Source organism: Amblyomma mixtum, chromosome 8 (assembly GCF_055824585.1).
Source record: "Amblyomma mixtum isolate Tamu chromosome 8, ASM5582458v1, whole genome shotgun sequence".
Lineage (NCBI taxonomy): Eukaryota > Metazoa > Arthropoda > Arachnida > Ixodida > Ixodidae > Amblyomma > Amblyomma mixtum.
In genome coordinates this window covers 42,492,131-42,518,595 of record NC_143019.1, presented here as the reverse complement: position 1 = coordinate 42,518,595, position 26,465 = coordinate 42,492,131, and the positions used below count along the sequence as shown (strand labels likewise).

At 46.7% G+C, this 26,465-nt stretch overlaps 1 protein-coding gene across 1 annotated transcript; it reads right to left on the bottom strand.

Moving 5' to 3' along the window:
* Window positions 1-1,054: 1,054 nt before the first annotated feature.
* Window positions 1,055-26,465, bottom strand: LOC149332250 (neprilysin-1-like). The gene is made up of 22 exons (XM_089555723.1): window positions 26,449-26,465; window positions 25,673-25,797; window positions 23,572-23,610; window positions 20,204-20,263; window positions 19,480-19,641; window positions 18,416-18,502; window positions 16,806-17,008; window positions 16,519-16,677; window positions 15,371-15,448; window positions 14,954-15,081; window positions 13,851-14,088; window positions 13,109-13,207; window positions 12,731-12,808; window positions 11,952-12,058; window positions 11,100-11,158; window positions 9,486-9,537; window positions 8,243-8,310; window positions 7,396-7,514; window positions 4,290-4,355; window positions 4,103-4,213; window positions 1,985-2,061; window positions 1,055-1,157 (listed from the first exon to the last, which is right to left on the bottom strand). The coding sequence occupies exons 1-22, from the start codon at window positions 26,463-26,465 to the stop codon at window positions 1,055-1,057; spliced, it is 2,235 nt and encodes a 744-aa protein (XP_089411849.1).

Sequence of the window (26,465 nt, the reverse complement as noted above, 5' to 3'; positions counted from 1 at the left end):
CAGCATCCTCAATTTCTCGCCCCTGTCTTTTCTCCCGTGGGCGTTCGTTTTGTCCTATTGTTTCTCTCTCCTTTTTTCCCCTCGCCAACGTTTTCTCTCTTCTATCACTCTGTGAGTGACTTGTGCATATACCATTCCTTCACCCCTTGATTATAATGAAGATCTGAGAAGGGGATAGTGGTAGCACAGCTGTATTTGGCTCCTAGCATGTATCCAGAGAAAGAAGGCTTAACTGGATCTATTGATAAAATCGAAGCACACAAAAATGTAACCTTACTTAATTAGTATTGACAGGAACGAGCTGGTTGTGCATGTTGGAGCGGACAGTAAAATGCTTTTGCATAGAAGTGCAGGGAGTAGGGAGGTGCGAATGCAACGACGGACACGAGTCAAGCAAACACACGCAAAACAATCAGCTGCCACACAAAGGAAGAAAGCCTGTTTAGGAGCACTAAACAGTGCTAAAACCTTGTACAATCATCCTCTTCGAGGTTATCTTGAGGAATGCGCGGTTACAATGTAGTGGCAGTGTTTGAATTAAATCGCAGGCGGTCGCGCCAAATCCAATGCACTCACTAAAGACCTCGTACACTTCTTATTCGAAAGGTCACATTACTTTCAACGTGGGCAACTGCGGTGAGCAATTGTACAGTTCTCGCGAGGTTGCTTTCGCCCACTTCAGGTCAGAAAGTTATCGCGTATAGCACATGGCAAAGGAGAGACAGAATGTTTTGACTTCAGCAGAGCTGTACTGGCTGCGATAAGGCAGGTGATAAGACATATAATAGTCACCTCGTTAAGCTGTTCCGAAAGGTAAACGCATTGTGGTTATTCGTTCGCTACAATACAGATGCTTATACAAGCATGAGTTCTACAAGACACCCACACAAGTCGACATAGGCGAGCCGTGTGCTAAAGCCGTTTGGAAAGTTTCTGAGTCCGCAACACTGGTACTGATATATACAATGCGTTCGATGCACGGACTCCGGCACAGAAAGGTTTTCACGTCTGTCAACGGCGCGCACATTGCGTCTTCCAGGCTGCTGCTGTCTTCTTAGTCCCATAGGCTGCATTGCTCCTCGCGGACCATGCCATCGCTGGGGCCGCAGCCGAAGGTGCTCGCGAACTTGGGAAAGTTTATCAGGGGCACATTCACTCTGCAAAGATACAGGAGGGTATCCCAAGAGTTCAATCCATGCATTCTTGCACTACCATGCACGTAGCAACAAGGCTGTTAAGAATAAAACAGACAGACCGATTGACTTCACTTCATAGAGTTACATCAAAGGGGCATATTTTTTCTAACAGCGAAAGGTGCCCGGGAAGCCTTTGTCTATTATCCAGTTTTTTTTTAAATATTTAAGCAAGTAGCACTTGATTATATACGGAATGTTGACCACAGCGCTCAGTATCTACTTCTTCAGACAGCACTGAGGCCTGTTTCAGATAAGTCGTGCAGACGAAATTCAAATAATGTCGAGTTTTCTTTCTAGTAGCACTTTGAGCAGACGACTTTTTTTTCATTCTTTTCAGTGATCCCAATACGTGTACTCCGTTCGTGTAATACACAGTTTCTACGATGTCCCAATGCCTACGTATAGAGAAAACCCTTAGAGATCAAAGTACAGCAGTTTTGTCTAGCTGAAAAACTGAGACGTAATCATAACCAGACATCACGCGTTTTCACAACTGTGACTAGTGCTGAGAGCGAGAAAAAAATTCACCAGGAGATCAAAAGCAGCAAAAAACGAAGTTGAATTTCACAGCGCCAAAGAGAACAAATTTTTGGACGAAGGACAGACCAATACGCAGTACGAATGCTCGTCCTGTGTGTTTCTCTGTCCGCCCAAAAAATGTCCTCTTTAGCCCTGTCCAATTCAACGTCACGTCGCACCAACTCATCCCGATCGTCGGTATTTCGTGGAATAAATGACTTGTGATCACTAATCGTGCAGCAAATATGTAGCACGCCGCTTCGTCTGACCTGTAATTGGACGGGCTGAATGGACCATGAGTCAGCTGCATCTTCAAAGCCCTGGTCCGCTTCAGGTCGCAGAACATCTGGATAGAGCACAATACCTCAACCGCAAGGCACAAGCAGCAGCATTTCTATGAGCAGCAGGATGCTGATCAAGTTGTTACATTGCCGAAAATTTCTATAGCGAAACTTTTTGTGTCCTCTAAACTGCAGAAGATATGCGTCACCACAGGTATGTTAATTCTAATTTTAAGCCTCAACAAAAAGGGCTGTTACCGCAGTATAGGTTTAGCGCTTTAAACAATATACTGCGCCTCTACCCTTACCAACAAACGAGCTGAGGCAGCGATGCCACTCTTTCTCTCCATCTGCAGACAAATATGTCATTTGTCTTGGCTATTGGGCCGTCATTCCGCGCGAAATGGATCATTCGCTATGATCCCACCACACCGCATGTGTTGCTGTTCACCTGTCCCGTTTTTAAAATATGTAGCAGGCCACATTAAGCGCATTTGCAGACCTGAAGGATTAGTGCAAGCGCCCCCTATCCCGACGCTGCCACCGCGGTCTGCTCACGATTGCCGGCTGCGGCGTGGCTGCTCTGCTGTCTGGGCCGAATACGTGCTCGCAAACGATGCGGAAGCCATGGTGACGGCACAGGCATAGCGTCTGCGCTATACTAAGACAAACACCTGTAGGAAACTTCCACGAGGGCCACGAGATGCTCTGTCGTTTGAACTGGCACACCTATGTAGGCGCACCACGGCGTAGCATCTGCTAGACAGGGCGCCGAGGCTTCGCTCCTGACGTCGTGTACTATTAAGGCGAAAGCCTTTAATGGCTCATACTGTCGTCCGTTAGCAGAGAGTGTCACGCGCGTTTAACTCGGGAACTGAAAAAGATAGGAGAAAACCAATAACTGCTTCAGATAGAGGAGGAAAAAATGAACCTAGAAGCCAGGACTGATGACGGTATATTAATTAGTTGATTAATTATAAGCAAAATTGTGAAATCGCGTCTAAACAGCGCGGACGTCGATTTAGCCACGGGAACGGTGTGGCGTCACATTTATCGGAAGTCGTCACTGTATAGTGAAAATTATCACAAAATGGTCGTAAAAACGTCGGATTTGTGTCAAATTAGGTGGAAAAATATGTAATTAAGCGTGAATAACAATTAAGATCCCCGAAAGATGTATATTTGGGTATCGATATAGCCACGGGAACGGCATGACGTCACATTCACCGGATGTCGTCACGGCATAGTGTCCTCGGCTTTCGCCTCTCAACAATTTAGTTGCCAAAGTGTCCTCGCAACTTTTTGGCGCGACCTCTAGTCAGTCGGTGCGCAGGCGTTTATGCGGAAGCCCTGGCGGCCGCCGCTGAGTTCCTCGATGCCGTTGTAATCATATTTACTGATCTGTCAGGCAGCAACAAAGGCATCTCGGCCTATTCTCGACTGACGCAGTGACGACATTTAGTGAAGCGGAGAGTTGGAAGGGGAAACTGCATGTTGTCATGCCTCGCGCTGTCCACCAGCACAAAGGAAAACTGGAGGCGATGCGCTGCTGTCGCAGTCGCATAAACAGTGCGGCCATAGGTTCCCCCTTCCCTGATAGACTTATACCACATCGTAACTTGGAAACAAGGGCAAAAACAAAACCGGTCGGAGGAAGTGGGGGGCGGCACCATGACTCTTTTTCAGCGGCTACTTGTCAACAACCTGAGTACAGCGCCGTACACTCTTAGTTAGAATGCGCTAGCACATGGCCGCACTCTTCAGAGGGCCACCGTGTGCGACACAGTCGCTCATCGCAGCAAAGTGGCGCAGGAGAAGGTGTACCTGGACGTGGTGCTTCGCGTCATCTGCCGCTTCGCTTCGATGCGCAGCCGTTTCGGACGCAGTGACCCTCCAAAGAATGCGGCCATGCGCTAGCGTATTCTAACTAAGAGTGGATGACCCAGTACATTTCAGAGAACTGTGCAAGACAACATGGTAAGGAATGAGGACAAGCAGTTGAATATGTGCAGAACGGGCACGTCCAGTGAGCAAACGACCAGGAAGAGGTAAGCGCCAGAGCCCGAGCCTACGATGTTCCATGAGTCATCCGTAAATCGAACTTACCGTGGCAAAAGCGAGGAAAAAGATGCGGTCTGACGAGACCTCTGGTAGCTGCTTGAGGACCCAGTCGCTGGCACCCATGGATCGGCTCTTGCGCACCAATCGCCGGAACACCTGTTCAGGAGCCGGATTAAGCGGACTGGTGGGAGCGAATTAGTTCCCAAAAGCGCTCACGTGCCTGTTGCCTTACCCGATAAGCGATTGGAAGAGCGGCGTTATCCAGGATGTTCTCAGATATCGAAGCATACGGGTTTATCTAAAATATGAACACAGCGGGAGAGAAAGCATGGATACCATAGTAAGAAATTGGGCCAGTTTATAGTGCAGTATTTCTTTCCACACAAAATTGGGCACCACATAAGTAAGCAGCAGCGATGCTGAGTACACGGACCTTGCGTTTCTTCAGGTTTGTTATTGTCTCCGAGAGCACACGCGCACTTGGTGATTCATCATGTCGGTAACCATTTACTTGTGTGTACTTTCAATGTCCTCTACTCTATTTTAAATTAAGGCAAACACAGCCAAAGCAGTTTGCCATGGAATCTACGCCCAGTAAAAATTTTCAACGCTACAGCGTTAGGGCTCCCTTTATGCAGAAAATCCGGCGTTGACAGCGAAAAAGCAGGAGGCTCTCCTACCAACTAGGTCACGTGACCTTGTGACCACTATGAGGACCCCAGGCAGCTGAAGGGAGCTTTTAACGCTGTTGTGTCCCACCCTTAAGGCGGGGAGCTTAAGTGTCTGCTCAAGTTTTTTAACAATAGTAGCGTAAATTCTGTGCTTGATATTTTCGCCTTAACTTCTATTAAGCGTGCCACATACATCGTTAAAGAGTGCGCCGCAGAAGTAGGTGGTAGGATGGTTCGACAGGATACCAACAAGCTATCTCAGGAGACTAAAGATCTGAATAAGAAACGTCAAAGCATGAGGACGTCTAACTCCACAGACAGGATAGAACTAGCAGAGCTATCTAAGTTAATAAATAAGCGCAAGGTAGCCGAAATAAGAAAGTTTAACATGGAGAAAATCGAGCATGCTCTAAGGAATGGAGGTAGCCTAAAATCAGTGAGGAGAAAACTGGGCATAGGTAAAAACCAGATGTATGCGCGAAAAGACAAACAGGGCAATGTCATCAGCAATATGGATAAGATAGTTGAATTAGCCGAAGAGTTCTACACAAATCTATACAGTAGCGGATGTAATCAAGTTACTGAGGGAGGCAGTCGAGCACAGCAATGGGACATCCCGCCAGTAACGAAGGAGGAAGTAAAGAAAGCCTTAGGAGCAATGCAAAGAGGGAAAGCAGCTGGTGGGGATCAGGTAACAACAGATTTGCTGAAGGACGGAGGAGAGATTGTGCTACAAAAACTAGCCACCCTGTATACGCAATGCCTTGTGACCTCGAGAGTACCAGAAGCTTGGAAGGAAGAACGCTAACATTATCTTAATTCATAAGAAAGGAGACGTCAAGGACTTGAAGAATTACAGACCGATCAGCTTATTGTCCGTTGCCTACAAGGTATTTACTAAGGTAATCGCTAATAGAATCAGGACAACCTTGGACTTTAGTCAACCAAATGATCAGGCAGGCTTTCGTAAAGGATACTCGACAATAGACCACATTCACACTATCAATCAGGTGATAGAGAAATGCGCAGAATATAACCAACCCCTATATATAGCCTTCATTGATTACGAGAAAGCATTCGACTCAGTGGAAACCTCAGCTGTCATGCAGGCATTGCGGAATCAGGGTGTGGAAGAGTGCTATGTGAAAATATTGGAAGATATTTATAACGATTGCACAGCTACTATAGTTCTCCATAAAGTCAGCAATAAAATTCCAATACGGAAAGGTGTCAGGCAGGGAGACACGATCTCGCCAATGCTCTTCACTGCCTGCTTACAGGAGGTATTCCGGGGACTGGAATGGGAAGAGTTGGGGATAAGAGTTAATGGAGAATACCTGAGTAATTTGCGATTCGCTGATGACATTGCCTTGCTAAGCCACTCAGGACAAGAACTGCAAAGCATGATCAATCAACTAGACAGGCAGAGTAGAACGGTGGGGCTAAGAATTAACATGCAGAAAACCAAAGTAATGTTCAATAGCCTTGCAAGGGAACAGCAGTTCGCAATTGGTAGCGAGGTGCTAGAAGTAGTAAGAGAATATGTCTACTTAGGGCAGGTAGTGACCGCAGATCCGGATCATGAGAGGGAAATATTTAGAAGAATAAGAATGGGTGGAGCGCGTATGGCAGGTTCTCTCAGGTCATGAATGGTAGCTTACCGATATCCATGAAGAGAAAAGTATATAACAGCTGTATCCTACCGGTACTCACCCTATGGAGCAGAAACGTGGAGTCTAACAAAGAGGGTTCATATTAAGTTAAGAACAACGCAGCGAGCTATGGAAAGGAAAATGATAGGTGTAACGTTAAGAGATCGGAAGAGGGCGGAGTGGGTGGGGGAACATACGCGGGTTAATGACATCCTAGTTGAAATCAAGAGGATGAAGTGGGCTTGGGCAGGGCATGTAATGCGAAGGCAAGATAACCGCTGGTCCTTAAGGGTAACGGAGTGGATTCCAAGAGAAAGCAAACGTAGCAGGGGACGGTAGAAAGTTAGGTGGGCGGATGAGATTAAGAAGTTTGCGGGGATACAGTGGCGGCAACTAGCAAAGGACAGGGTTAATTGGAGAGACATGGGAGAGGCCTTTGCCCTGCAGTGGGTGTAGTCAGGCTGATGATGATGATGATACTATAAATGGAACACCTGCAGCATGGGGGGCGATTTGCCGCTAGTAAGCAAGGGTAGTCCTCAAGTGTTCTTTCAACCTCAAGTTGGCCGAGCGGCCCGCGAGGGCCCTTATAGCCACCGTCATGCGTATGTAATCTCTGTCTTGGTACGCAGCTTTGCTTGCCGCTCTCTGCGTGTCACTGGAGTACTGGGAGTCCTCATTCGTCACTGTTAAGTGCGCATTTGCGCTCTATTTGGAGTGATAGGTCACAGGATCGGTGAACGCCGGCAGAGCCTTGAGTTTAGGTCTGTCCAGAACCTGCGTTCCATCACCTACCTGTCCAGCACAGACATGCGCAAAAAGTGGTGCCATCAGTTATTCACCAAAAGTTAACACAACAGTGTTTACATACATGATATAAGCAGTAAATACCACACATACAGCACGTTGCAAAAAAAAAACAGAAAATTAAAGAGTATCTTCTTCCTGACGCATGGCAAAGAACGAATGCCTGCAGAGTCTTCAAGCGCATTTGCGATATGTGCGTAGGGTGCACCTGTTGGCCGTAGACCTGGCCGTACTGGTGAAGGAAGCAGTTCTGGCGGCTCCGAAATTCCTCCTGCGTAACCCGGTCCCAGGGCCTTTTCGGCGCTTTGCGGTCCTTGTAGAAAGGCCCTACGTGGTACCATAAGGACATCACGCGTTACCAGCTGTGCCTTAATTCGAAGCTGCGGTACATGGCTTCGAATTATGGCATGATGTGTTTCCTCGTATGCCGCGTATTGAAACTCTCATGTAGTACTTTGCAGTTTAGAAACGTCAAGAAAATTCACTGGCTTGTTCACCGGGTATTTTATTATGGATGCAATAATTGCATTGAATCTAAGCCGCGATTGAAATCAATACGAAGCCCTCCACTATGGCGTCTGTTTCTCCATTCTTTCAATCCCCCCTGCATCCCTTTCCTGACTGCACGGTTCAAGTTTGCGATTACTGCGCCCTTTCTTTTCCTCAACGCCATTTTTCTTCGGCACATGGCAGTGGGCGGTCACATTACGATAACTGGCTGCCACTAGTATTAAAAAAAGATAGACAAAAACACCGCAATTGCAGCTAGGCGACAGGCGGGAAAATCACCGTACGCCATGTATTTTAGTTTGTCGCAGCGTAAGTATTTTATGCTGATCGACCATGTCATCACTGATATTTAACTACAATGAGCGTCATGACATGAAATAGCACATTTTTAGGACTCATCCTCAGCTTTTGTCTACGGTTTTGTTATGCTATTTAACTAGACATGGTTTAGGGAGGATCAGGTAGCTGCAGCAAGTTTCCAATGAGCGCTTCGAGGAAACTATTCTACTGCACATACAAAAGAGTGGAGCTGATTCCGTACTCACCGCTGGCCAGGAACGCTCGTACCAGTTCTCTGGCAAGCTGAAAGCCGAACCGGGCGGCGTCGACGGGCCTGCAAGGCATAAGCCGGGTGCCAAGTTGCATGAGAAGTGAACGATGGGAAGCCCCACGCAGTATTGGCATTTTAGCAAACGCAATCCAAATTGTTCACTTTGAGAACGTGAGCGATTTTTCACAGAGGCTGCTTTGATGGGCGTCTCGATTCTATACGTTGGGCGCAAATGACAAAGGACAGGGTTAAAAGGAAAGACATGGGAGAAGTCTGCACTGCAGTGGGCGTAGTCTGACCGATGATGATGATGATGATGCTGCTAAGATTCCTTCCGGGAGAAAAAAATTTGAGCACGGTAAACTAAAGGAGCCTGCAAGAGATACCTGGCTGCCGCATATTACTATGCTAGTTATCTTTTTTGTTTTATTATTTCTTCGAATAAATTCAAACCGTTGCTTCTGCGTATTCTGACATCATATAAAGGGCAGAGCCGGACACTGCCCACTTGAAAGAATAAAATGACCGTTAGTGGCCCTTGGAACATAGAGACAAAGAAAACAAATTCGTCGTGAAGACATGACCGATAGGCATTTTGAATCAAATTATGGAAAGCAAACGGTTGCATGCATAAAGCTACAGTTCTCATTCATAGAAAGAGCTTGAAAAAGCCCATCGATATTGGCTCGATGACGAATTCATTTATTTTTATTTATCAATACTGTTGGCCGGAAGCCTTTACAAGGCGGTTACAAAACAAGGTATACAGGATAGCAATGCTGCTGCCGTCAGGAGCAGACGAAACAAAACAATACAAAACAAGAAAAATATCTCCTGCGAAAACGGCGATCTGACGAGATCTTGGATAATCTTACGTATTATACCTAGATTGCATTCTTTTCAACGTATAAAACGACCATTATGTGCAGCATAGCAGATGCAACACACTCCAATATCAGCAATATCGAAGGAATATTGTCTGAAAAACGCCTAGGTAAGCGGTCGTTGAAGCTGACAGTGAAAGAAACACAAAGCTAAATGCCACCTCCTTCGCATGTTTAAAGCAAGCCTGTCGGAGGATAAATCATAAATATATATTAAACAACCATATTTGATTCTGTAAGGTACTTTGATAGCGTTTAACACTGACACAATGGATATAAGGTACAACTGAAAACAGAACGCACTGCGCGTGAGAGAAGAAATGGCTTCCAGAGAAAGGGAAAAGGTGTACTTACGGTTGCATGTTAGTGTAGTACAATGGACTTTGAAGTATTCCGAAGGGAACGGCTTGGAAGGAAAGAATTAAAAGGACGCATTAGCAGGCATATGGACCGTAAAATCAGCAGCTTTGCCACTTCGCTCATATCCCGGGTTTTGAGAACTTTATCCATTCCGTGTATCTTTTACAAAGCTTGACGACTGTAAATTTCAGCCGTGAAACGACGATCATTTATGTATAAAAATATTAGGTTCCACGTTTTCCGATCGCGCTGGACGATGAAAAATGACGGTGAACGCGACCTAGTGATAGGCGCTCATCGAAGCTTACCATTTTAGAATATTCTTAAGTTGTGGAATCGGTTTAATTTTTCAGTTTCTCGTGTAAAGGGTAGAGGTGACTGTCCCTCTTTCGTGCAAAAAAGTCTTAAAGTTTATGCCTTTTGCTTTTAATTTATATATTGTTGGCATACGCTTCCAGATCCGAATTTTTATGGAACGCAGACAGGTTTCAAAGATTTGCTTCAAGGTGTTTAGCAATATGAAGGTATCAAGTAATTTTCTGGGTGCGCTTTCCCCTCAGGTTCTGTGTACACAACTCTCTAAGTTTAAATTCGCTGATTTTTTCGGTAACAATTTGTTTGTTTCGCACATTTTTTTCTGCATTTGTAGCGTATTCTGATGCTCGAATAACAAGTGTGACCCATAATTCCTCGTGCACTCATTGGACAAGCCCTTATGTTTGAGTGCTATGATTTTCAAGGATCTTGGCTCGTTGTATGAAGTTTACTGGAAAAAAAAATGGCTGAGGCTTAACTTGGTTAAGCCTGGAGAATGCGAAGCATCATCGTGTCGCGTAATTTGGAGGCGCACAACCACAGCGACGGCGCGAGGTGGGCCCCCGTTTCTCCACTGTCGTGACGCCATCGTGTCACGTGGTGTGACGTCATGTATGACGTCATGTATCCCGTGATTTGGAGGCGCACAACCACAGCGACGGCGCGAGGTGGGCCCCCGTTTCTCTACTGTCGTGACGTCATCGTGTCACGTGGTGTGACGTCATGTATCACGTGATTTGGAGGCACATAACCACGGTGAAGGGCTGAAGTGGTAGCTAAAGTAGTATGCTTCGCATAAAAAAGCGCTGTGATTTCAGACAATACTAACTGATTTTTTTTATGACTGTATAGACAATGTATGGGAAAAAAATTTCCCGAAGAGCAATGGCCAGCGGCGCTAGGAGGAGTTAATGCGTGGTATAAGTATTCTCGATAAACAGTTCAATCGTTCCTCGCAAAGCTTGTGCTGAGCTTGAAGCTGGCTTGACAACTTATCACTTTTGTGGTGCGTATGCCACTCATGATATCATTAAGGATGGGACCAAGCCTTCATATTTTTTCGGTAGCGTAGTTCTCATTGAACGTTACGAACCGGAAGCCTAGTACCATGCCACGTTAGTGGCCAAGGAGGTGCCTGCCCAACCCCTGGTAAACATACAATCGCAGATTATTTCAATCGTAAGCACTGTCAAAAGAACACAACCATTTAACGTGTAATGTGATTAAGCGCAGCACTTGTTCACTTAACGTCTGCATTTTTTTATGCTTTTACGCGTTTATTCTATTATTTACCTAATGTGTTGAATTCTTGGTTGAAGTAGACTTGCGGTTTCAGGAACGGTGCTTCCCACCTGCATGAGAAGAATTTCAAGCTTAAATTTTTCAGGGAGCACAAGCTTGCACCAGCATGTGCCCCTAAATTTCAGTACTACTGCTCTCAGCGGCAGGATATTGGTTAACACAGGCCCTTCAATACTCCTTCCTGGTGCTTTGACCGCTTTGGCCGCATGTATTGTACGTGCATATCTTGATAGCAAGCTTCGTGTTGTAACCATCATCGAACTAAGTGAAAAGCAGTATGTAAGTGTACGCCCTGTTTACACCCTGCAGTGTGCGTAGTCAGGCTGGTGAAGAAGAAGTCTCAAGTGGTGACACTATTTCAAACACGCCCCGTGGCCATGATCTAGACAGGATCGTTCCAGGAAACTTGCCACGTGATTCTGAGTGAAAACCGGAATTCTCACATGAATATACTCTCGTGCCAAATGTGGCGCTGTCATTCCGCTATCGGTATTATTAGAGTTAAACTATGAACGGCTTTTGAAATTTGACTCCAAAACAAATTTGTCAGAGAAATCTGAGCTGCTGTTCGATATCTGTAATGAGGAGCAGCAATCATGCAGAGCAATCTGCGAGATTTGTGCGGAAACTTTTTATCTTTTTGACGCGTACCTGTTGCTTTCTCACAGCGATGGGAACGTGCATGATTTAGCCAGGGCTTTTTTTTTTTTTCGTAACACCTTTATTACGGAACCCACGTGTGAAGCCCAAGCCTTTAACACTAACTTCTTCCACGCACAAGTATAGCAACTGCATAAAGTGCGCAAAGAGAACGCGACGTGGCGATGGTAGTGGCGCACTCACTCTGGGCCAATCCAGTCCTCGACAAGCCACTGCCAGTAGTGGTCGCTGAGGGCCGACCGCGTGTTGTAGTAGCTTTCGAGGACCGTCTTCATTCGCACGTCGGGAACCTGCAGATACGGAGAATGGAGATTTCCATGGTGGCTTCTGCCCGTTGCCTCATAAAACCCAACATGCAGCCTCTGACATGCGCCTACGACATACAGATAATACCCAATATGGGCTACAGTAGATCGGACAAGGGGCCCGAAAGAAGACATTTTTGCCCTTGGGAAGGGAATTAGACAGAACACTTGCCTAAGACTGCATAATTTTACCTGAGCTGAGTGTTACGACATATACAGTGAGGGACGCTTTGACTGCGCACGTCAGATCGGGAAAAATGTCACTAATTTTCTAACACCTTGTTCTGATAAGCTTAAAAGGACAGCTAGTTGAAACATAGAACAAGACTGGCTTGTTTTGAGCCTTGTTGATAAGCGTGCAATGGTGAATTAACCTACGCGGGGCAGTGCTGCGTAGTTTCAAATATTAGGGACGTCCTTGTTGGGCAGTGAATCTTCCTAATCCTTGGCAGTTAGTGCTGCCACCCAGATGAAATAAATTTTTATATTCCTGTAAACTCCTGGTAAAAACTGTAAGGAATGGTGTTCTGGAAGGTTTGAGATTTTTAAGCTCTCTTTTCTTTCGCCTCCTCTGGCATGGCCTCAGCACGATTTGTGTGTTGGACCTTATAAGTGTGCCCAGGGGGTAAATACACTTAAACATTTGGTATAACTCACCACATGATAAAAAGCAGATATGGCGTAGTCGTTTTCCACAAACGATGGATAAAGGAAGTAAGGCATAACAGACAGGATCTGGAAAAACAAAAATAAGCAAAGGAAAGGCTCTATACCACGCTAAAACACGTGTCCCACTCATCACCTATGCGAGCGTCATTGTTTTCACATATGAGTCAGAAGGCTGCCAAAAAAGAGTAAAATTAAACGAAGAATCCTAATGCTAGCCGTTCGTTTTTCATGTTTACTTATTCTTTCCTTCTCGGAGCTGCGATTTATTAACCATTAACTATCGCTGTTGCCCTTTCGGTCAGTTGGGAAAGACGCTTGCCTGCCTGTTCTGGCCGGATGTGACGTTGAGGAAATCAAACGACTCACTCGCTGTTGGATCACTTGGCTGGACTTAGTGTGGATCCAGCGAGCCTTACGCACTGCTTCCAGTAGGCGCTCGTTGAACAGGGCGTACTTCTTTTTCACCTGAGAGATTGAAAAAGAAATTTGAAATGTCTCCAGTGTGGTTGCACAGAATTGTGCGGAAAATACCCCTTTCCAAACAGCGATGCCATTACCAAGCTGTAGTTGAGGTCAGGACAACGCGAAAGGAACAAAGACGAGAGTGGCACAAGAACACAACAGGACAGGCGTTATGTTCTTGCGCCTTTGCCGTCCTTGATCCTTTCGCGCCGTCCTGACATCAACTATAGCTATGAGCCAACTAGCCCAAACCAAAGTACTTCTTGACCATTACCAAGATATCAAACGTGGCACATCGAGGACAACAACTGCTTACTTCTTGGTTCCTTTCAATCCTTCTTAGTTCCTTTAGATCCGAAAACTTTTTTTTAATCAGTTATGTCATCTACCCCACCGAACTGAGACACGACTGGGTTTACAAAGGTATTGAACAAACATGCAGAAGTTCTGACACTCCAACAAAACTCCTTCGTTTGCTTGCTAATTTGCTAATGCTGCTTCGTGGCGCCCAGCTTTTAGTACATTTCGTGCGCCATAAGAGCCTTTTGTTAAATCTTTTTAACGGGTTAAAGTTTACATTGATGGGAGAAATTCACAAATTACTGGAGTCACAACCTTAGCCACACTAGGGTGAAAGTGTACGTACATCCTTTCGCAGCGCGCTCGCCTTGCCGACGAGGAACCGCTGCGCGTAGGCTGCCGCCACGGCGTACTGCATCAGTTCGGCCACGTGCTCGTAGCAGGCTCGCCACCGAGGGGGCGCTGCGAACGCATTGCTCCCGCCTTCCTGCGCCGTCAGCGCCGTCAGGGGCCGGAATGCATCTGGGAGGAAAGGCGCCATGGACACGAGCATACGCCAGCCCACGTAGTCCGCAATGGCTCTCCTGCATCGGCGCAAAGACCAGGGTACAGGACAGTGGAGAAAGCGAAAGCTGCAAGAATAGTTCCAAAAGCAACACGCCGCATAGGCAAACGCTTTTACTTAAGTCAATTGTATTCTTTGATTGCGCAATTTGAAGCCTTTATAATCTGACCTTTCAAGAATGCTTGAAAATCGTTGAAAAACTAAAAGCGCAGTTCACATTTTCCTGCTGCTTCCTCCATACTCCATGGCGGTGCTAAATTTAGCTAGTATCTCAGAGATTCTAATCTGCACAAGTGGCAGCTCATCACCTTAGCAAGTTTTAGATAAAAAGTTGACAGGAGATAATACGACGTGTAGCCTTCTTCAGACCCTGTGAGGGTTTTGTGCGGCCAGGGTCCTTTTCCGAAATGACCAATCATCGATTTAACGGCCGCATGCCACGGTGGGCCGTTTGCTCACTATCCGGTGGGCTGGTGGCGATCACGCAGCAAGGTCACGTCCCTTATGTGCCCCACATGTCTCCTAGGTTGCTCACAGGGGACCACGTGCTAGAGCGATGCTCGTGATTTTTCGCTCACAACGCCTACATCGGATTTCCCTGTGGACGGGACTTTAACGCTAGCGCGTTAAAATGTAAGCCTGCGGAGGGGAGATGTGCGGATATATCGATTTCTGCAGTGAAATCTTTTGATATATGAGAAAATTTTGTTCATAAATTATTTCTCGTTGAAAATGCGCTTCTTCAAAATTTCTGGGCATGTACTTCAACGCGCATGGTGCTTGAAGGAGAACTGACATTTAAAAATGAATAATTCGTACACATGCAAGTACACATAGTTTCATGCGGTTTTCTAGCGTACCTTACCTTCGTGATGCTTGCGTACCTGGTGGCATTGTTGAGTATGCTGGCGAGGCGTGCGAAGAATTCAGGGCTCCGCAAAATGACCTGGGTGTCATTGCTGACGTCTATGATATCTCCGACGATGGTCTTCAGGAATAGCGTCCAGTTCCACTGCGCGAGAAGACACGAATAATGTTCCCGAAGATACGGAGAACATCGATTGCACTCAATGTCACAGGCTGTTAGCTCTATGTTGCCGAGGGACCGCTGATAATTACTGTAATAATTCCGGTGCAACAAAGGGAAGGGCGTTCAGGAGGATGAGTTTCATCTAGTTCCGATCGCCACGAAAAAATGGCTTAAGGCAGAGGTTTAGTGAGCTCACCTTATTAGTCATACTGAAGCCTATCTGCCAGAAATATTAAAGCACTGCTCAGAAATTCTGGGCTGCAAATCTCACCTTTTCAGACTCAGGCAGGCTACCCAGGTTGACCCTTACAGCGTGCTTTTTTCTCCTCTTCCACGTGAGTTCTGTTGCCTGTAGGAGAGTTCAGAGCAGCCAGTAAGTAAAACTAGTGCTACTTTTTATATATTCTGCATTCTTAGAAATGAACGCAAGCTGGTCGAAATTTCCGGAGCCCTTCACTACGGCGTCCCTCATAGCATGAGTCGATTTCGGACATTAAACCCCCGTAATCCGAACCAAACTAAACTAAACCAAACCATGTATGCTTGTATTTTATTCAATTCCTTTTTTTTTTTTCAGAATCGCCGCACTGATGCAGAGTGCACACCTTCTGCCGGAGTGGACATAATTCTTCTATCTCGAAAATTTTACGGAAAAAAGCTGCGTCTGATCGAACCGCTGAACTCTGCGTCGCGAGCCGGGCGCGCAGACGAAGCATCACTGCTTTTGAACTCGTAGATTTTATTGCTTGCAAACTTACAGGGACATAGTGAACCGACCCGATGATCGAGCTAAGTTTATTTATGTTCTCCATGACAACATGGTTTGGTATTGCCACGTTTCCACAAGCAGCCGCTGGGCGGCTGCTCTTCGCAAGTCGCGTGCACCGGCGAGTGAAAGAAGAAGATCGATCCCGGCCTTCTCTGGGTGCTCTTGGCTTGTTCTCCGGTGCCGTCCATTAAAACCCTTCGGTTACGAGCCCCAACGGCTACGTAACAGTATGGAAGCTTGCTGACGATTGTCTAGGGCTATTCTACGCGCCTAACTGTGCTATTTTCTGTGGAGCACACTCCGATGAATGAATACGGTGAATTCTTCTCACCCTCAGCTCATTAACATTACCCCTAGTCGCTGTACACGAGCCGTTAAGTGCTTCTACAGTGCCTATAGACGGTCTCCCCGGCCTTGTTTCAAACCACGGCTTTGCGCTCAGTAGCACAAAGCCATAGCATCCGAGCCAGCACGCAGGTGCTTTAGGCAAGCTACATACGAACGAACGGTTGTAATCATGAACCTGTTCGAAACTGACAGCGGCTCGTGATTGGCTGTGAAGCAAAGCTGCGACGAGCAACAGAAATTGTTAGCTTTGCTGTAGGCTCCTGCACTAATCTTCAAGTGAAGCTTAAGCGGAAGTCACTTACCATGACGAGTTGTATCTCGAGGTGGAGCACGTTACTGGGGACGTCATCGTCGCTTCCTTTGAAGGTGCGCATCACGTTGGTCACCATCTGGCGGTACCTCTCCAGCACGTTCATCTCCAGCAGCATCGCCTTGGATAACAGCGTCCTTGGCTCCTCTAGCTGCAAAGCAAAAACGTTATCTCTTTCTTGCATTTTACCGCACCCGTGGGTCCGGCCTATCGACGGTGGGGTAGTCACGTTGGAATTAAGTTGCCCATGCGTTCTTCAGAAGGGGCGCGCACACTCACGTGGACCATTCGCCTGGTGACGTCTTTGGGGTGAACGGAGACGGTGGTGGTGAAGAGTGGCTGCAGCCGAAGGCGCCGCGTCAGCTCGCCCACCAGCAGAGACGGCTCGGGCGGAGGCCGCGGCGAAGGGCCAGGCCAGCCGGACAGGCCGTGGCGCTCAAGAAGCCGCGACAACGGGGCCAGCCCCTGGTGGTTAACCTGACCTGCATTAATAACAACAGTCACTATAAAAACTGGAGGGGAAACTTAAGCTCCACCTTCAAGGTATGACGCGATGGCTTTAATGGGTTAATGTCCATATATGTCGAACTGGTCATTCAATACTTTAGATTCATAGATCGCAGTGAGTCCTCATACCGCTCCTGTTGCAGTGGTGCAGGGGCTAATCGATGCGCCACAGCCGTGCCATGGGAGGTGCCACCATCGGTGGGACATGTCAGACCCAGGTTGGTCGGCGCCTCTCGCGACCAATAATTAATTTAACTACCACCTGCCACGGTGGACAGTTTGCTCACAATTCTCTAGGCATATTGTGTGACGTCACAAGGTCACGTGACTTCGGTGTCCCGTCTGCCACCTAGGGGTATCGCGGCCACGTGGGCCACCCTATATATTGCGCTCACAACGCTGACGACGCCGACAACGACTGATTTTACACATAACGGGAGCCTTAACGCTACAGCGTTTATATTATTAATAATATTAGTTTGCGTGCGATTACGCTTCTCGGTAATGACAGTTTTGAGCCGGCGGCGGTCCTGAGAAACAGAGTAGACGGCGCAGTTCGCGTCAAGCTGCGTGTTCATTCCTCTCACTTCTCGAGGGGGTCGAACCATCTCGAACCGCCTGTCCGCGCACGTCGTTTCGCCAATGTCGCGCGAAGGAGGAGGACGAGGGCCGTGAGCGAGAACTAGCTTACGGGAGGTGCACCTTCGAGCGTGTTCTACTTTTCTTTCAGTGCGAAAACACTCCTCCATTAGCAAAGCTGAAAAACTTGAGGTATTCGTGAAGCCTCAACCTTTGACGGAGCGCTAGTGGCAGAGGCTGTGCGCAGCTGCGCTATCAACGCGCGGAACCGGCACTCCTCATCAGATCTGATCAGAGGTTATCTGTTCGCACCGCTGTGGTTTCGACACCCAGTCGCGGCAGTATTTATTTGCTTTCTGCATGGGTTAAGGTCACGTTCAAGGTAAAGCTTCACACAAACTCGGTAAGCCTGTTAAGCCTCGTAAACTAATGCTTTCGCACTAAAGAACTCAGCCGAAACTCGCGCAGGTAAGCGTTGGTGGCGAGATAAGGATTGCCCTTGTCGAAGAAAGAGGTAGCTTAGCCTTAGCAATTCGCATTTCGGCCTGGTTTTGATTGCTCTTTTTTTTGTTATCTACTGTGTCTATACCATTAATTAGAAGAATGTAGTTTATAGTTAAAGGTTGTGCGTGGGTCTTTGCTGTGTTCGTACACTAGTTTTACTCTGGTACAAATAATCAATCGATACCAACTCGTCCTGATCTCGGCATTTCCTCTTATTTATAAAGAAGAGGGCAGAATGCTCTCGGCCTAGACTGTTTGTGTGACCAAAAGAAGGGAAGCAACTTAACACAGCCACTTACGCCTGTCGATGCATCCACCCAGCAGAGCGGCCGCTTTCTGCTTGGGCGTCTGTAGTTCCTCGGGAATAACCGTCGCGTTGAGTACGCCTGCACAAAGGCGGACCAGAAATGGCGACGCGACCCCAGGAGGCAACAACAGAAAGCGCTGTGCAACACTATCAAGAACTTATGTGTAGCCAGCCAACAGGAGTTGCGAACACTCAAACAATCAACAGGGCGCACCGTAGCCAGAAATTCTGGACAAGCGCATTGCTTGAAAGGTAGATTGTTTAATTGAGCAATTTTAACGCATAGCGTATGGTTGTAACATAACAATCGATATATCCGCCGATTCCCCGTCGGTACTCTTTGTTGATTTCTGCTATGGAATGTCAAAAATGCACCCCATTACTTTCTTATGACAGTCTTAACACCGCAGGACAAGCTTTAAAAGCAAGATTTTGCGATGCATCGCAAGGTTACACCACTCTCATCTATATGTATATAAGAGTGTCTTACAATATTGCGCAGCATACTCACAAGTGACAGTGAAAGCTGGGCTTGGGAGGAGGTACTAACATCTATATCCTTACATTTATCGAAAATGAACACATACACACTAGCCCAACTACCCATTCTACTACTACGTTTATCCTTACGGTGTCATTAATGGAAAGAAAGTAAGATGCATAACTTCTTATGCATCAGCTGTGAAAACAACCTTTGTGACGAAAATGCCGACTAGAAACATGATAGACCGCAGAAAATAGTCGCGGTGAATGAAGCCAGACTGCTTGGACAAGCAGTAAGGATTCGTCTAACCACAAAATGGCGCAGCGCAGAGTCTGGCCAACTGCCTATTTCAAACCGTCGGATGTCTACACCTTGAACTCTGGTTCGATTATTTTCAAAACTCGGCGGCACATACGCCAGCAAGTGAGGGTGCCTTGTCTGCACATAAAGCGGACAGGAAAAGATATTTGGAATGAAGGAAGAATTTCTCGGAAGGAAAAGTTTATCGGTCCATTCCAGCCCGTACGACAATAACCTTCAAATCGCGCTGTAGAGTGTAGTACACTACTCACCGAGCACGTCTATGTCCAGGGCCCTCCTGAGCACCGTGAAGAGGGATCGCTCGTCTCGGTGGTTGGGCACATGGTGTCGCCCCTTCCAGCGGGAGCAGGCGAACTTGTAGAAGTCGTCGCACGGGTGCAGAGCCCAGTCAACGCTTGCGTTCAGGAAGCGCGCTGTGCATGCGGAGAACCAAAATGGCGGGCAAGTCAACTCTCTTTTGTCAGCTACGTACGCAACGAATACGACTGGCGCCGGGGTGCGGGATTTCATCAGCAGGCGGAGCCATATCTAAAACCCTGATTGTACGCTCTAAAAAAGAACAAGCCCATATAAAAATAAAAAGGGAGCAAGGTATCCTCTAGCGCACACTCTCTTGGTGACTGGGTGCTGCTAAGTCCCTGGGTAGATTTCAATAACTAAACATACGGAAAACTTAACTGTTCGTTGCGGGGCCATATTCTCATTGCAGAGCATAGAAACTTGATGCAGTTAACAATGGGAGGAGCTTTATAAACGCAGCACTGGAAATCTTAAGAGTAGCAAGTAAAGGAGACTGGAACCTCAGTTAAAATCTTCGTGAATGCTAGAACTTCATACGTTCTGAAGCACCCGGCACACGAACCAATTAAATTTTACCGCACGGCACAACCTGACGTAAATATCTACTGGAGTTGTACATGCAGTATGTGAGTGCGATTTAATTTTCACTTTAAAAAGAAGCCTCTTTGAGCTCACCTTCGTATTCACATTGCTTAGTGTCGCAGAACAACATTCGCTCGGACGTGTGGCTCAGCACTGCAAAAAAAGAGGCGTTTGGAGAAAAGAGAGGGAGAAAGGGAGTGAAACATCTTGCGAACTTGCGAAAGATGCTTCGCGTTTTACGTGCCGTCAGGAAACGTTAGCACTCTTCCCCCGGTAGGCATTTTCCTCAAATTAAAACGCGCACACATGCACATCCGTGTTGTCGCTCGTATCTTCGAAGTGATATCGATGGGAACTACATTCCCTACCAGTGTTTCGGTAGGGGAAAAAAGATCCTTTGCCAGTTTGTCCTTTGCATTTTATCATTCCAGCTGCCGGGTGCAGGGGGTTGATATCTTGTTTTATGTTTGGTCACAGGTAAGGAAGCTAACATTTTTATGCAATTCCTGGGATTGAATGGCTCCTTAATTCTCACAAGTGAGAGCAGGTGAACACTGCAGGTGGGCCACCTATGTCACGTGATCCTGTGACGTCTTGACAACCTGCCCACCAGATTGTGAGCAAACTGCCCGCCGTGGCAGCTGGCAGTTAAATTAATGATTGGTTGCAAGAGGTTGCTCGGAAAGAGCAGCCTGAGCGTCACAAGCCCCAGCGGCAGCTGTGTGTGAAACAGCAACTGCCGCGTCAGTGGCGAATGGCTTAACAGCTGCACCACTGCACTATGGGTGCTATGAGGACTACCTGTGATATATGAATGTAGAAATTGGTTAATTACGCATATATGGGAAAGTAGCCAGAACTTAACTTAGGTGAGAGGAAGGAGTACTTGCGTGGGACGAGTCTCAAATACTATCGCACTGTACTCTTAAGGGTAGGTTAGGCGTTATGTGATGGTGGAAGAAAGAACGATATTCATGTCTGCTTACTGATACGCAAAGAGGACTCCAGGCCGCCGAAGGTGATCGTTAGCGCAATCGTGTTGTACCCTAAAGTTGGAGCTTGAGTGTCCGCTCAAGTTTATTGTTTACTGGTGGACTTAATTTAAAATAAAAAACGACCGTAACTGTTCTGGGTGATGTGTGGATGTAATACAGATGGCTTTATTTTGCAATAGAGGAATCTCGTTTTTATGTGCACATGATGTGGTTCTAAGAGGATTCTGGTGTGGGCTAGTTGGTTCATGCTTAATAAACAGATTCACAACAGCGCTACGGCACAAGGACAGAAGAAACACGAAAAACACAGGACGGGCGCTGACTACCAACTCTTTATTGCGTAAAAAACCAGCACAGATTTATACTATTTCCCTGACCACGTGATGCACTGTCAGCCACGGGACACAGCGAAGGAACGCTTCACACGCTTGGGGAGTCATCACACAGCTCGACAGAACTCATAAAACGTGCATGCACTATCAAAAACTATAGCATTACCAAGCTAATGATAAAGGGACTAACAGATACAAAGATGTGCATGGACCAGCTACAGCCAATGACAACTGCAGCTCAGATAGGCAAGAAAATGAGTACTTCAAAGCAAAGCGGAATCTTTGGGCTACGTAAAAAACATTCAAGAGAGCGAGAAGGCGTAAAAGCATGAGAAAAGCATGAGCAAAATGGCGATGAAAAAAGTAAAAGTTGCTAGGCAATAGGCACAGTCAGCAGGCTAAAAGCGAAAACAAGAAACCGACACCAACAAATAACACGGTAAAAGTAACAATCGTTAAAAAGGGAAACTAAAAGAAAGAACAAAAAACAAAAACATGAACCACCACCGGCCAAGCAATGAAGACGGTAAAACAACTAAAAGTCTTTAAAAGACAGAGGAGCAAAGTTCCGCATAAGGTCAACAAACAAAACAACGCAAAATAAAACCCTATAAGGTGAGATGCAGGAAAAACCGTTTGTCAGGATGTCTAGCAGTTAAAACGCAAGAATCGCGTCCGCTCAAGAAAGGTCCTTTCTTTCTCCTGTAAACAGACAGATGAGCTGCTGATGCACTCGTCCCCAGCCTTTTCAATCAAAAAACCTTCAATAATCTCCCTTTCTATTCTGCTCCTTGCGGTCGCCAGAAACTTGGTGTCTGAAAACATAGGTCGACAATCGTGACGGGGTTGATTACAATGTAGTGCCATGTGGCTCCCAGACTTGTTTTTTACGTTCAGGAAGTGTTCGCTTGCTCTGTCATTGAAGCAGCGTCCGGTCTGGCCGATGTATACTTTTCCACAAGTGAGGGGAATCTGGTAGACAACTGCGGATCGACATTCGGTGTACTGACGGGAATGTTTTACTGAGCAGGTCGCCCGCTTCTTCCGGTTTACCATCGGACACACTCTTGCCAACTTACAACTTTTAGCCTGCTGACTGTGCCTATTGCCTAGCAACTTTTACTTTTTTCATCGCCATTTTGCTCATGCTTTTCTCATGCTTTTACGCCTTCTCGCTCTCTTGAATGTTTTTTACGTAGCCCAAAGATTCCGCTTTGCTTTGAAGTACTCATTTTCTTGCCTATCTGAGCTGCAGTTGTCATTGGCTGTAGCTGGTCCATGCACATCTTTGTATCTGTTAGTCCCTTTATCATTAGCTTGGTAATGCTATAGTTTTTGATAGTGCATGCACGTTTTATGAGTTCTGTCGAGCTGTGTGATGACTCCCCAAGCGTGTGAAGCGTTCCTTCGCTGTGTCCCGTGGCTGACAGTGCATCACGTGGTCAGGGAAATAGTATAAATCTGTGCTGGTTTTTCACGCAATAAAGAGTTGGTAGTCAGCGCCCGTCCTGTGTTTTTCGTGTTTCTTCTGTCCTTGTGCCGTAGCGCTGTTGTGAATCTGTTTATTAATGATGTGGTTCCCCAGACGAAATGGCACTCGCTAGTTTGAGAGTAATGTTATGCATGGCATATCTCAATTTTTGCACGTGATACTTCGCGACGTTGACAGATGACGACCACAGTTGGTGATAAATGATGACTGAGGTATTGAGAGCGGTCAAGCACTTCTACTTTTCGGCACAGATGACGCCTAGACTTTTGTGATTAGTAACGATTACAATGTTGTTCATTGCCATGGTTGCCGACCTGTGTGAGGATACCGTGCAGTTCACCGATCGGAAGATTACTGGCTTAGATTTTGCAGTGGCGACTTTTAAGGAGTTCATATTGAACCAATGCACTAATTTTGATTCAGTAAAACTTGGTGCTTGGCTAGTTGGTTCAGGATACAGAATGTACAGCAAACACAGCGTAGTTTTGTGTAATGTCCTTTCCGCGTTTCATGACAGTCTCCGGCTGCGCTATTCTATTTGGGTTCTTTGAGAGCGTAGGTTGTTAAAAAGAAGCTGGGGCACAGCCCGATCACTGAAGCAACGACAGTAAGCCTCGCAAAAGCGGGCGGAGCAGTACTTACATCCACGACGTGTCGTGTTGGAAGGTGCAAATCCGATGGCTGTGAAGGGAAATGTCGACAAAATATGACACGCACATCAGGTTACTGCAAAACACAGGTTCTTTACGCAGGAACTCTGAAGAAGCTGGTTGGATGTGGCGTAAACACTGAAACAAATGCTAGTGCCTTTGTGTTTGGCGCACGGATGCCATTGTGGAACGAAGGGTATGACTGAGAAGAATTTCTTCGCGTTGGACTATATTCTACGTTTCTGACCAATAGGCATTTATAAATAAAGAGCATGAGGCGACGAGAACAAAAACAACTGCTAAATAGATACATAGCACCACTATTATTACTCAGAAAGGTGAGAACCCTTAAAATCTCCACTGTTAGACAAAAATTCGTTCTAAGGCAGGGTTAGATCCCAATGGTACCTTCATTGATGAACACTCGCTTTACCAAATGAGGCAACCAGAATGGCTAAGCAGGCGGCAAGGCGACGGCAAAGTGATGAACCGGGAAGGAGAACGATTATAGTGCGAATGGTTTGGTTTGGTTTATGGGGTTTTAAAGTCCCAAAGCGACTAAGGCTATGAGAGACGCCGTAGTGGAGGGCTCCGGAAATTTCGACCACCTGGGGTTCTCTAACGTGCACTGACATCGCACAGTACACGGGCCTCTAGAATTTACCGTCCAAAGAAATTCAACCGCCGCGGCCGGGATCGAACCTGCGTCTTCCGGGTCAGCAGCCGAGCGCCGTAACCACTGAGCCACCGCGGCGGCTATAGTGCGAATGTATTTAGTAGAATGCGCAAAGGTTGAGTTCATTTCGAATGAGGAATTATTACTCATTACCTTGCACTTGAGCTCAGCCTTGCCATTGAGAAAGCGAATTCTAATTTCCGAACGTTGGTATCCGGTTCTACCACAGGAACGGAATGAGCTATTCATCAACTGCGGAAGTTCAAAGGCGGCTACGCCCCTTCCCGTTGTGACCGTATGCCTGCGATAAGGTAGATCCTAATGAGTAATCGCACCTTGATTCAATCTACCTGTCCTTGCGCTTATCGCAAGCAGGAGTGCTGTCTATGAATATGCCTTCTTTTCGCTTGCCATCGTCGCACTGAACTCATCTTTTGAAGGAGCGGTTAGTGATTGCTCAGCTGTCTTCTCGAGGGATGTCATGTTCGCTCTATCGTCTCTCCTGCGAAACAGAGAGTCACAGCATAGCGCAATCTGCGATCAGCTACAGTGATCCGCTACCGCGCACAGCCAGTGCGCACAAATTGAGTTGTCCCGACGCGTACGGCGGTGGCGCAGTTGCCGGCACTAGCGCCATCTAGAGCCCTCACGACGATCTGCGCAACCGCAGTGGCATCCCGCGGTAGCGGATCACGGTAGCGGATCGCAGATTGCGCTTTGCTATAACTGTCTATTAAACTGGCTTCAACGATGGCAACAGTATGCAATCTAAGCCAATCGACGAATCACTGTAGCCGTATAAAAAGATAGCGAAAACACATGTTTTAACGGGCCAGTGTACCGACTCTTCAAGATAGCGAGGCAGTAGTCAAAGCGACTGCTGATTAGGAACCAATCTTGCAATATTAAGATAAAAGGAAACACTTCATATGAATATGGGCCAATATTCCTAAAGGTATTGCTCTGCAAGCCCGATTGGTTATTGGTCAGCGACTTTCTTATTTGCAGCGATGATGACGCCAATGCCTCGATAGTATTGCAGGCCGTCTAGCTACAGTGCAATATAGATTACCCAGAGCTTAAGCTACAGCCAATAAGCGTGACGTGCTTGTGTGGTGTCGTGATTACGCCTGCGCTAGTCTGCTGTCATGTCCCTGCCTGCCCCAGGATCATTCGTGTACGGGTGAAAATATTTAACTGCCAAAATACTTAAGCACCCGGCTTGGCGACTGTCCTTAGTAAGCCACGTAACTATCTACGAACGTCGTTCTTGTTTGAAGGGCAACAGCGCCAAAGACAGAGTGAACAAGTTCACGGTACAGGGTCTAACAAAAATCTTCACTCGTAATGCCCTGTGCGCCGTTTCCTGCCAAGTAGCTGCACCCGTTAGATAAGACCGGATGCGGCCGTGCCTCACCTTCCTCGATGCGCGAGAAGTTCATGGTGAGCACGGTGGCCAGCAGCAACGCCGTTACGACGAACACCACGAAGCTGTGGAGCACGAACGCCCGCAGCGTCGACGAAGGCGGAGGACGCTGGCTCCTGCGAAGGATGACCAGTGCGCTTTCATCACGGAATGTCTGCGTTCTATGCCTACTCGGCTCATATATAGAAGTCCATGGTGACCGGGTTAAACTTGTGCGAAAAGTTTTGCGTAGGCCGTGACTTTATGGAGTCAAAAGGTATACATAATTGCTACTGGACCCCTTCAAAAATTTTTGCAGACAGTCTATAGACTGTCCATAGACTTCTAGCTGTCTATAAAGTCTATAAACTCTCTACATGCAAATCCTAGAGAACAGTCTATAGGCAATACAAAGCCTGTAGACAGTCTATAGACAATCTATAGATTGATTTATGGCCATACAATTTTAGTATACTTTTGTCTACGTACAGTCTATAGAGCATGAATAGACAAAAGAAATATCTATAGGAAGGCAGTAGAGTCTATAAGAAGTCTACACACTGTCTGTAGACCATTTTTATAAGAGAAGGGCACACAGCAATGTCGTTCGTGTTCGCTCCGTCTATGAATGCTTGATTAGGAGGCCGTTTTTTCGCATCACAACTTTCCTTACAGTTCAGGAGCGAAGTATCAGTGCGCTTCTTATCGAAGGCGGCGTAAGCGTAATGGGATGAACCTTCGCACAACGCTTGTACGGCAGGCAGCAAAGTTGAAGGAATCTGTCTCACCAGAAAAAGGCGTCCAT

Coding starts and splice junctions, on each gene's coding strand:
- LOC149332250 (XM_089555723.1), bottom strand. Junction 20,264..23,571: donor CAACACGACACGTCGTGGAT/GTAAGTACTGCT, acceptor CTTTTTTTGCAG/TGCTGAGCCACACGTCCGAG. Junction 11,159..11,951: donor GAGGACTGGATTGGCCCAGA/GTGAGTGCGCCA, acceptor CTTCTCATGCAG/GTGGGAAGCACCGTTCCTGA.